The sequence below is a fragment of the Dipodomys spectabilis genome, unplaced genomic scaffold (assembly GCF_019054845.1).
Source record: "Dipodomys spectabilis isolate Male_0828 unplaced genomic scaffold, ASM1905484v1 ptg000860l, whole genome shotgun sequence".
Taxonomy (NCBI): Eukaryota; Metazoa; Chordata; class Mammalia; order Rodentia; family Heteromyidae; genus Dipodomys; species Dipodomys spectabilis.
In genome coordinates, this window is record NW_024871537.1 from 65,001 (window position 1) to 77,500 (window position 12,500).

The following is a 12,500-nucleotide window of genomic DNA, read 5'->3' on the forward strand; positions in this document are numbered from 1 at the left end:
AGGAAATAGGGAGGAAGTGACCCGGAATTAAGGCGGAAGTGACCCGGAAGTAAGGCGGAAAAGATCCGGGAATGAGGGGGAAAAGGGTCCTGGGAGGGGAAATGGCACGCAGAGAGGTTCTGGAACAGGAAATAGGGAGGAAGGGACCCGGAAGTAAGTCGGAAGTGACCCGGAAGTAAGGCGGAAAAGACCCGGGAATGAGGGAAAAAAGGGTCCTGGGAGTGGAAATGGCACGCAGAGAGGTTCTGGAACAGGAAATAGGGAGGAAGTGACCCGGAAGTAAGTCGGAAGGGACCCGGAAGTAAGGCGGAAAAGACCCGGGAATGAGGGAAAAAAGGGTCCTGGGAGGGGAAATGGCACGCAGAGAGGTTCTGGAACAGGAAATAGGGAGGAAGTGACACGAAAGGAAGTCGGAAGGGACCCGGAAGTAAGGCGGAAAAGATCCGGGAATGAGGGAAAAAAGGGTCCTGGGAGTGGAAATGGCACGCAGAGAGGTGCTGGAACAGGAAATAGGGAGGAAGTGACCCGGAAGTAAGGAGGAAGGGACCCGGAAGTAAGGCGGAAAAGACCCGGGAATGAGGGAAAAAAGGGTCCTGGGAGTGGAAATGGCACGCAGAGAGGTTCTGGAACAGGAAATACGGAGGAAGTGACCCGGAAGTAAGTCGGAAGGGACCCGGAAGTAAGGCGGAAAAGACCCGGGAATGAGGGAAAAAAGGGTCCTGGGAGGGGAAATGGCACGCAGAGAGGTTCTGGAACAGGAAATACGGAGGAAGTGACCCGGAAGGAAGGCGGAAGTGACCCGGAAGTAAGGCGGAAAAGACCCGGGAACGAGGGAAAAAAGGGTCCTGGGAGGGGAAATGGCACGCAGAGAGGTTCTGGAACAGGAAATAGGGAGGAAGTGACCCGGAAGTAAGTCGGAAGGGACCCGGAAGTAAGGCGGAAACGACCCGAAATGAGGGAAAAAAGGGTCCTGGGAGGGGAAATGGCACGCAGAGAGGTTCTGGAACAGGAAATACGGAGGAAGTGACCCGGAAGGAAGGCGGAAGTGACCCGGAAGTAAGTCGGAAGTGACCCGAAATGAGGGCAAAAAGGGTCCTGGGAGGGGAAATGGCACGCAGAGAGGTTCTGGAACAGGAAATACGGAGGAAGGGACCCGGAAGTAAGGCGGAAGTGACCCGGAAGTAAGGCGGAAAAGACCCGGGAATGAGGGAAAAAAGGGTCCTGGGAGGGGAAATGGCACGCAGAGAGGTTCTGGAACAGGAAAGAGGGAGGAAGTGACCCGGAATGAAGGCGGAAGTGACCCGGAAGTAAGGCGGAAACGAGCCCGAAGACGCAGAGAATAACGATCAGAGGCGGAAGTGACCCGGAAGTAGGGAGGAAGTGACCCGGAAGTGAGGGAAAAAAGGGTCCAGGGAGGGGAAATGGCACACAGAGATTCTGGAACAGGCAATAGGGAGGAAGTAACCCGGAAGTAACAGGAAGTAAGGCGGAAATGACCCGGAAGACGGAGAGAATAACGGTCAGAGGCGGAAGGGACCCGGAAGGAAGGCGGAAGGGACCTGGAAGTAAGGCGGAAATGACCCGGAAGTGAGGGAAAAAAGGGTCCTGGGAGGGGAAATGGCACGCAGAGAGGTTCTGGAACAGGAAATAGGGAGGAAGTGACCCGGAAGTAAGTCGGAAGGGACCCGGAAGTAAGGCGAAATGACCCGGAAGTGAGGGAAAAAAGGGTCCTGGGAGGGGAAATGGCACGCAGAGAGGTTCTGGAACAGGAAATAGGGAGGAAGTGACACGAAAGGAAGTCGGAAGTGACCCGGAAGTAAGGCGGAAATGACCCGAAATGAGGGAAAAAAGGGTCCTGGGAGGGGAAATGGCACGCAGAGAGGTTCTGGAACAGGAAATAGGGAGGAAGTGACCCGGAAGTAAGTCGGAAGTGACCCGGAAGTAAGGCGGAAATGACCCGGGAATGAGGGAAAAAAGGGTCCTGGGAGGGGAAATGGCACGCAGAGAGGTTCTGGAACAGGAAATAGGGAGGAAGTGACCCGGAAGTAAGTCGGAAGTGACCCGGAAGTAAGTCGGAAGTGACCCGAAATGAGGGCAAAAAGGGTCCTGGGAGGGGAAATGGCACGCAGAGAGGTTCTGGAACAGGAAATACGGAGGAAGGGACCCGGAAGTAAGGCGGAAGTGACCCGGAAGTAAGGCGGAAAAGACCCGGGAATGAGGGAAAAAAGGGTCCTGGGAGGGGAAATGGCACGCAGAGAGGTTCTGGAACAGGAAAGAGGGAGGAAGTGACCCGGAATGAAGGCGGAAGTGACCCGGAAGTAAGGCGGAAACGAGCCCGAAGACGCAGAGAATAACGATCAGAGGCGGAAGTGACCCGGAAGTAGGGAGGAAGTGACCCGGAAGTGAGGGAAAAAAGGGTCCAGGGAGGGGAAATGGCACACAGAGATTCTGGAACAGGCAATAGGGAGGAAGTAACCCGGAAGTAACAGGAAGTAAGGCGGAAATGACCCGGAAGACGGAGAGAATAACGGTCAGAGGCGGAAGGGACCCGGAAGGAAGGCGGAAGGGACCTGGAAGTAAGGCGGAAATGACCCGGAAGTGAGGGAAAAAAGGGTCCTGGGAGGGGAAATGGCACGCAGAGAGGTTCTGGAACAGGAAATAGGGAGGAAGTGACCCGGAAGTAAGTCGGAAGGGACCCGGAAGTAAGGTGAAATGACCCGGAAGTGAGGGAAAAAAGGGTCCTGGGAGGGGAAATGGCACGCAGAGAGGTTCTGGAACAGGAAATTGGGAGGAAGTGACACGTAAGGAAGTCGGAAGTGACCCGGAAGTAAGGCGGAAATGACCCGAAATGAGGGAAAAAAGGGTCCTGGGAGGGGAAATGGCACGCAGAGAGGTTCTGGAACAGGAAATAGGGAGGAAGTGACCCGGAATGAAGGCGGAAGTGACCCGGAAGTAAGGCGGAAATGACCCGGGAATGAGGGAAAAAAGGGTCCTGGGAGGGGAAAGGGCACGCAGAGAGGTTCTGGAACAGGAAATAGGGAGGAAGTGACCCGGAATGAAGGCGGAAGTGACCCGGAAGTAAGGCGGAAATGACCCGGGAATGAGGGAAAAAAGGGTCCTGGGAGGGGAAATGGCACGCAGAGAGGTTCTGGAACAGGAAATAGGGAGGAAGTGACCCGGAAGTAAGTCGGAAGTGACCCGGAAGTAAGTCGGAAGTGACCCGAAATGAGGGCAAAAAGGGTCCTGGGAGGGGAAATGGCACGCAGAGAGGTTCTGGAACAGGAAATAGGGAGGAAGTGACACGAAAGGAAGCCGGAAGTGACCCGGAAGTAAGGCGGAAGTGACCCGGAAGTGAGGGAAATAAGGGTCCAGGGAGGGGAAATGGCACGCAGAGAGGTTCTGGAACAGGAAATAGGGAGGAAGTGACCCGGAATGAAGGCGGAAGTGACCCGGAAGTAAGGCGGAAACGAGCCGGAAGAGGCAGAGAATAACGGTCAGAGGAGGAAGGGACCCGGAAGTGACTCGGAAGTAAGGCGGAAGTGACCCGGAAGTGACTGGAAAACCAGGAAATGAGGCGGAAATGGGAGAGAATAACGGTCAGAGGAGGAAGGGACCCGGAAGTGACTCGGAAGTAAGGCGGAAGTGACCCGGAAGTGACTGGAAAACCCGGAAATGGGGCGAAAATGAGCCGGAAGAGGGAGAGAATAACGGTCAGAGGCGGAAGGGACCCGGAAGGAAGGCGGAAGTGACCGGAAAACCCGGAAGTAAGGCGGAAATGACCCGGAAGTGGCTGAGAGAAAGGTGCTGGGAGGGGAAATGGCACGCAGCATGGTTCTGGAAGAGAAAACAGGGAGGAAGTGACCCGGAAGTAAGGAGGAAGTGACCCGGAAGTGAGGTAAAGACGGTTCCTGGGCGACTCAGGAGGAAGTGTAAACGTTCTGGAGCAGGAAATGGGGCGGAAGTAACCGGAAATGAGGCGGAAGTGACCCGGAAGTATGGCGGAAGTGGCGTGAATCACGGTCCCGAGACCGGAAGTGGGTCCGAGAACGGCTCTCCAACCGGAAGTCAGGCGGAAATGAGGCGGAAGTGACCCGAAAGTATGGCGGAAGTGGCATGAATCACGGTCCCGAGACCGGAAGTGGGTCAGAGAACGGCTCTCCAACCGGAAGTCAGGCGGAAATGAGGCGGAAGTGACCCGGAAGTATGGCGGAAGTGGCATGAATCACGGTCCCGAGACCGGAAGTGGGTCCGAGAACGGCTCTCCAACCGGAAGTCAGGCGGAAATGAGGCGGAAGTGACCCGGAAGTATGGCGGAAGTGGCATGAATCACGGTCCCGAGACCGGAAGTGGGTCCGAGAACGGCTCTCCAACCGGAAGTCAGGCGGCAATGAGGCGGAAGTGGGCGTACCTTCCGAGTAGTGCGAGAGCGTGAGCAGGCTGACGCACGAGGCGCCCGCCCCGGAGCCGAAGATGGTGACGCGCTTGGGGTCCCCGCCGAAGGCGCCCACGTTCTCCTCCACCCAGCGCAGCGCCTGGATCTGGTCCAGGAGACCGTAGTTGCCCTTCGCGGCCTGGTCCCCGGTGCTGAGGAAGCCTGGGGGGGGGAGAGCGGGGTCATTCACTCGTTCAACATGTCATTCATTCGTTCCAAAACCCATGCATTCCATAATTCATTCGTTCACGGAAAAATTCATTCGTTCGTTCAAGAATTCATTTATTCCGTTCATTCATTCATTCCTTCAAGAAGTCATTTGCTCATTCATTCGTTCATCCAATTCATTCCTTCAAGAAGTCATTCATTCATTCATTCAAGAATTCATTCATTCATACAACTCATTCATTCATGAGTTCATCCATTCCTTCAAGAAGACATGCATTCATTCATTAGTTCATCCAATTCATTCATTCAAGAAGTCATTCATTCATTCAAGAATTCATTCATTCGTTCAAAAATTCATTCAAGAATTCATTTATTCCATTCATTCATTCCTTCAAGAAGTCATTTGCTCATTCATTCGTTCATCCAATTCATTCCTTCAAGAAGTCATTCATTCATTCAAGAATTCATTCATTCATACAACTCATTCATTCATGAGTTCATTCATTCCTTCAAGAAGTCATTCATTCATTCAATTCATTCATTCATTCGTTCAAAAATTCATTCAAGAATTCATTTATTCCATTCATTCATTCATTCATGAAGTCATTTGCTCATTCATTAGTTCATCCAATTCATTCCTTCAAGAAGTCATTCATTCATTCAAGAATTCATTCATTCATACAACTCATTCATTCATGAGTTCTTTCATTCCTTCAAGAAGTCATCCATTCATTCATTAGTTCATCCAATTCATTCATTCAAGAAGTCATTCATTCATTCAATTCATTCGTTCATTCGTTCAAAAATTCATTCAAGAATTCATTTACTCCATTCATTCATTCATTCCTTCAAGAAGTCATTTGCTCATTCATTCGTTCATCCAATTCATTCCTTCAAGAAGTCATTCATTCATTCAAGAATTCATTCATTCGAAAATTCACTCGTTCCAAAGATCCATTTATTCATTGATTCAAGAATTCATTCCTTCACTTCATTCATTCAAGAATTCATTCATTCAAGGTTTCCTTCATTCATGAGTTCACTCATTCGTTCAAGAGTTCATTCATTCATTTTAACATTCATTTCCTGTCACTTCCTGCTGATCTTCTTGGGTTGTTTCCCTTGATTTCCTGGATTTGTTCTGCATTTCCTGGGTTCCACTTCCCTTCTATATCAGGATGGGATCCTGGGCCAGGAGGGTGGCGTCACCTTTGAACCCTGGCCTGGGGGAACTAATGGTGTTAGTATTCCTCTTGCTACTATTGCTATGGCTGCTGTGACTATTAGTACTATTGCTATTACTGTTGTTACTACTATTATTACTATTGCTATTACTATTATTGCTACTATTATTGCTATTATTGCTACCATTATTGCTATTATTATTGCTATTATTGCTACTATTACTATTATTGTTGTTGCTATTGTTACTACTCTTGCTTTTATTATTATTGTTGCTTTATTGCTGTTACTACTATTATTAACGCTATTATTGCTATTGCTACTAGTATTATTGCTGCTACTATTACTATGAATGCCATTATTACTGTTGCTATTACCATTATTACTATTACTAATCTTGCTATGATTACTATTATTACTATTCTCGTCATTGCTATCATTATTATTGCTACAGGTACTATTACTGTTATTGCTACTATTACTATTATTGCTATGATTACTCTCGCTTTTATTATTGTTCCTTTACTGCTGTTACTCTTGCTGTTAATGCGACGATTGCTATTATTATTACTCTTGCTATTATTGGCATGACTATTACTGTTGTTGCTATTGCTATCTTTACACTAGTAGTAATAGCAATAATAGCTCTAGGGACCACAAGAGTAATAATAGCACAACTAATAGCAACAACAGTAACAACAGTAACAATAACAATACTCACAACAGTAATAATACCAGAGTAATAATAGCTAATAATACCAGAGTAATAATAGCACAAGTAATAGCAACAGTAACAATAGTAATAATAATATTCACAACAGTAATAATACCAGAGTAATAATAGCACAAGTAATAGTAGCAATAGTAACAATAGTAATAATAACAATACTCACAACAGTAATAATACCAATCATAGCAATAACAGTTATAGTCATCAAAAGAGGAGTAATAATAGCACGAGTAATAACAATAATAGTGACACCAGTACTAATCCCAAGAGCAATAATAGTAATACTGGGAAGAGTCATATTAATAGTAACAATTACCCTCCTGATCAGTGCTGTTATTACTTCTATTCTTGCTGGAGCTCGTACGGCTACGAGTATTACTATTATTATTACTATTATTACTATTACTATTATTACTATTAATTACTATTATTATTGTTGTTGCTATTACTATTATTACTATTACTGCTATTGCTATTACTACTACTGTCATTACTATTAATGCTACCACCTTTATTGCTATTGCTAATACTATCGCTGTTGTTGCTATTAGTATTGTTACTACTATTATTACTCATGTTCTTACTGTTATTGCTCCTCACAGGACTGCCAGGGCTATTACTCTCATTGGCATTATCGCTATTAGCATTGTTGCTATTGTTATTACTCCGATGACTATTACTACCACGGCTATTACTATTAATGCTACGAGTATTGTCATGACTATTCATGCTAGGACGATTTTTGCTATTGTTAATACTGGTATTGCTATTGTTGGTATTGTTAGTATGATTAGTAGTGTTATTAGCATTATTACTCATGACTGTTACTATTAGCTTTATGGCCATTGTCATTACTACTGTTATTACTGCTATTACTACTTCTGATATTACTATGATTGCTGTCATTCCTATTATTACTATTGTTATTACTATTATTGCTGTTATTGCTGTTGTTACTACTGTTACTACGAGTAGTATTGTTACTATTACGGCCTTTCCTGTTGCTATTTTTTGCTGTGATTACTATCATTCCTATTATTGTTACTATTACTACCATCGCTGTTATTATTACTGTTACTACTAGTAGTATTATTACTATTGCGACCTTTCCCATTGCTATTATTGCTACTGTTACTATTGTTATTGCTATTAGTACTGCTGCTATTACTATTATTACTATTGCTATTACTGTTATTGTTACTCCTCTTGCTATTCTTATTCTCATGGCTATTCCTATTATTGCTATTATTACAATTGTTACTACTGTTACTACGAGTAGTATTGTTACTATTGCTACCTTTCCCATTGCTATTATTGCTATTACTATTGTCATTACTATTAGTACTGCTGCTGTTACTATTACTACTATTGTTATTACTTATTGTTGCTATTGTTACTCTTACTGCAATTACTTACGTGACTACCATGGCTATTACTACTATTGCTGTTATTGCTATTGTTACTGCTGTTACTACTAGTAGTATTGTTACTATTGCTACCTTTCCCATTGCTATTATTGCTATTACTATTAGTACTGCTGCTGTTACTATTATTACTCTTATTGTTACTCCTGTCGCTATTGTTACTCTCATGGCTATTACTAGTATTGCTGTTATTGCTATTGTTAGTACTGTTACTACGAGTAGTATTGTTACTATTGCTACCTTTCCCATTGCTATTATTGCTACTCTTACTATTGTTATTGCTACTAGTACTGCTGCTATTACTATTATTACTACTGTTATTACTCTTATTTTTACTCCTCTTGCTATTCTTCTTCTCATGGCTATTCCTATTATTGCTATTATTACAGTTCTTACTACTGTTACTACTAGTAGTATTGTTACTATTGCTACCTTTCCTATTGCTATTATTGCTATTACTATTGTCATTACTATTAGTACTGCTGTTATTACTATTGTTACTATTGTTATTACTGTTATTGTTACTCCTCTTGGTATTGTTACTCTCACTTCTATTACTAACGTGACTACCATGGCTATTACTAGTATTGCTGTTATTGCTATTGTTACTACTGTTACTACAAGTAGTCTTGTTACTATTACGGCCTTTCCTGTTGCTATTTTTGCTGTGATTACTATCATGACTATTGTTAGTACTATTAGTACTGCTGCTGTTACTATTACTACCATCGCTATTATTACTACTGTTACTACTAGTAGTATTACTACTATTGCTACCTTTCCCATTGCTATTATTGCTACTCTTACCATTGTTATTGCTATTAGTACTGCTGCTATTACTATTGTTACTATTGTTATTACTGTTATTGTTACTCCTCTTGCTATTGTTACTCTCGTGGCTATTACTAACGTGACTACCATGGCTATTACTAGTATTGCTATTGTTACTACTGTTACTACGAGTAGTATTGTTACTATTGCTACCTTTCCTATTGCTATTATTGCTATTACTATTGTTATTGCTATTAGTACTGCTGCTATTACTATTGTTACTACTGTTATTGTTACTCCTCTTGCTATTGTTACTCTTACTGCTATTACTAATGTGACTACCATGGCTATTCCTATTATTGCTATTGTTACTACTGTTACTACTAGTAGTATTGTTACTATTGCTATTATTGCTATTACTATTAGTACTGCTGCTGTTACTATTATTACTCTTATTGTTACTCCTGTCGCTATTGTTACTCTCGTGGCTATTACTAACGTGACCACCATGGCTATTACTAGTATTGCTATTGTTACTACTGTTACTACGAGTAGTATTGTTGCTGTTCGTATTCTTGCTGTCACGGTTGCTACTGTGGCTGCGACCGCTGGCGTTACAGTTACTGCCGTCGCTGTTGTTGGCGTGGTCTGCCCCTGTGTCCGTCTGTCCATCGACGTGTCCGTCCGTCTGCGGCGTGTTGATCTGTCCACCTGTCCGTCAGTCTGTCTGTCTGTCTGTCTGTCCGGGTCCGTGAATCTGTCTGCACCCGTCTGTCCATCCTGTCGTCCCGCCTCCCACCCCCCCCCCGTCTGTTTGTCCTGGTCTGTCTGTCCGTCTGTGTCTCTGTTGACCCGTCGGGCCATTTGTCTGTCCGTGTCTGTGGGTCTGTCTGTCTTTCTCGGTCTAGGTCCATCTGTCCGTGTCTGGGTGTCCGTGTCTGTCTGTCTGTGTCTTTATCCATCTGTCTGTCCATGTCTGTGTCTATCCATATCTGTCTGTCTGTCTGTCTCTGTGGGTCTGTCCATCTATCTCTGTTTGTCTGTCTGTCCATGTCCATCCGTCTGTCTCCTTGTCTGTCTGTCTATGTCCCTGCCTGTGTCTGTCTGTGTCTTTGTGTCTGTCCATGTCTGTCCGTCTGTCCATTTCTCTGTCCGTGTCTGTGTCTGTCTGTCCATCTCTGTGTTTGTCTGTCTGTCCATGTCCATCTGTCTCCTTGTCCGTCTGTCTATCCCTGTCCGTGTCCGCTATGTCCGTATGTCTGTGTCCTTGTCTGTCTGTCTGTCCGAGTCGGTCTGTGTCTGTCTGTCCGTCTATCTCTGTCTTTGTCTCTCTGTCCATGTCCATCTGTCTGTCGGTCTTTCTGTCTGTGTCTGTGTCCATCTGTCTGTCCGTCTATCCCTGTTTGTGTCCATCTGTCCGTCTGTGTGTCTGTCCATGTCTGTCCGTCTGCCCGTCTCTCTGTCCGTGTCTTTCTGTCTGTATCTATGTCCGTCTCTCTGTCCATGTCTGTCTGTGTCTGTCTGTCTGTCTGTGTCTGTCTGTCCATCCCTGTCCTTGTCCGTCTGTCCTTGCCCGTGTCCGTCTGTCCATGACCGTCTGTCCGTGTCCGTCCGTCCGTGTCTGTCTGTCCATCCCTGTCCTTGTCCGTCTGTCCTTGTCCGTCTGTCCTTGCCCGTGTCCGTCCGTCCATCCCTGTCCACGTTCGTCTGTCCCTGCCTGTCTGTGTCTGTCTGTCTGTGTGTGTCTCTCTGTCCGTGTCCGTCCGTCCATCCCTGTCCCTGTCCGTCCATCCCTGTCCTTGTCCGTCTGTCCTTGTCCGTCCATCCCTGTCCTTGTCCATCTGTCCATGTCTGTCTGTCCCCTTGTCCGCCCGTCCGTCCCTGTCCTTGTCCGTCTGTCCTTGTCCGTCCGCCCCTGTCCTTGTCCGTCTTTGTCCATCTGTCCTTGTCCGTCTGTCTCCTTGTCCGTCTGTCCTTGCCCGTGTCCGTCTGTCCGTGTCCTTGTCCGTCCGTCCGTGTCTGTCTGTCCCCTTGTCCGCCCGTCCATCCCTGTCCTTGTCCATCTGTCCTTGTCCGTCTGTCTCATTGTCCGTCTGTCCCTGTCCATCTGTCCCTGTCCTGGTCCGTCTGTCTTTGTCCGTCTGTCCTTGTCCGTCTGTCTCCGTGTCTGTCTGTCCCCTTGTCCGCCCGTCCATCCCTGTCCTTGTCCATCTGTCCTTGTCCGTCTGTCCCATTGTCCGTCTGTCCCTGTCCGTCTGTCCTTGCCCGTGTCCGCCTGTCTGTCCCCTTGTCCGCCCGTCCGTCCCTGTCCTTGTCCATCTGTCCTTGTCCGTCTGTCTTTGTCCGTCTGTCCTTGTCCGTCTGTCTCCTTGTCTGTCTGTCCTTGCCCGTGTCCGTCTGTCCGTGTCCTTGTCTGTCCGTCCGTGTCTGTCTGTCCCCTTGTCCGCCCGTCCATCCCTGTCCTTGTCCATCTGTCCTTGTCCGTCTGTCTCATTGTCTGTCTGTCCTTGTCCGTCCGCCCCTGTCCTTGTCCGTCTTTGTCCGTCTGTCCTTGTCCGTCTGTCTCCTTGTCTGTCTGTCCTTGCCCGTGTCCGTCTGTCCGTGTCCTTGTCCGTCTGTCCCTGTCTGTCTGTCCCCTTGTCCGCCCGTCCATCCCTGTCCTTGTCCATCTGTCCTTGTCCGTCTGTCTCATTGTCCGTCTGTCCCTGTCCATCTGTCCCTGTCCTGGTCCGTCTGTCTTTGTCCGTCTGTCCTTGTCCGTCTGTCTCCGTGTCTGTCTGTCCCCTTGTCCGCCCGTCCGTCCCTGTCCTTGTCCATCTGTCCTTGTCCGTCTGTCTCATTGTCCGTCTGTCCTTGTCCGTCTGTCTCCTTGTCTGTCTGTCCTTGCCCGTGTCCGTCTGTCCGTGTCCTTGTCCGTCTGTCCCTGTCTGTCTGTCCCCTTGTCCGCCCGTCCATCCCTGTCCTTGTCCATCTGTCCTTGTCCGTCTGTCCTTGTCCGTCTGTCTCCGTGTCTGTCTGTCCCCTTGTCCGCCCGTCCATCCCTGTCCTTGTCCATCTGTCCTTGTCCGTCTGTCTCATTGTCCGTCTGTCCTTGTCTGTCCGTCCCTGTCCTTGTCCGTCCGTCCCTGTCCTTGTCCGTCCGTCCGCCCCCCCCCCCCCCCGTCCGTCCGTCCTCACCCAGGATGCCCAGGCGGTAGTTGAGGGTGATGACGATGACGTTGCCGTAGCTGGCCAGCACGCTCCCGTCGATCATGTTCCCCGTCCCCTCCATGTAGGAGCCGCCGTGGATGTACACCATGACCGGCCTGCGCGCGCCCGGCTCGTGGATGTCTGCGGGGGGGGGGGGGGGGGGGGAGAGAAGACGGGGGGTCAGCAAAGGAGCAACAATATCAACAACAATCACAGTAACAGTAACGCCGTCCATTGCAAAAACAAAAACAACAACAATAACATCAACAATAACATCAACAACAATAACAACATCAATAACAATAACAGTAACAGTAACAGTAATAGTAACGCTGTCCATTGCAATAAGAAAAACAACAACAATAACAATAACAGTAACAGTAATAGTAACAACATCAACAACATCAATAACAGTAATAGTAACATCAACATCAATTACAATAACATCAACATCAATAACAATAACAGTAACAGTAACAACATCCACTGTAATAATAACAATAACAACATCAACATCAACAACAACAGTAACAATATCAACAACAACATCAACAACAATAACAATAACAACATCCATAACAATAACAGTAACAATAACGATGTC

At 46.9% G+C, this 12,500-nt stretch overlaps 1 protein-coding gene across 1 annotated transcript in view; it reads right to left on the reverse strand.

The window, feature by feature from the left end:
- Nucleotides 1-12,500, reverse strand: part of LOC122102753 (neuroligin-4, X-linked-like) — a 49,454-nt gene that overhangs the window by 19,045 nt on the left and 17,909 nt on the right. The window contains exons 2-3 of the mRNA XM_042673468.1: nucleotides 11,885-12,037; nucleotides 4,409-4,594 (exon numbers count right to left, since the gene is read on the reverse strand). Of these exons, the coding sequence (XP_042529402.1) occupies nucleotides 4,409-4,594; nucleotides 11,885-12,037 (339 nt within the window). The remainder of the gene's footprint in view (nucleotides 1-4,408; nucleotides 4,595-11,884; nucleotides 12,038-12,500) is intronic.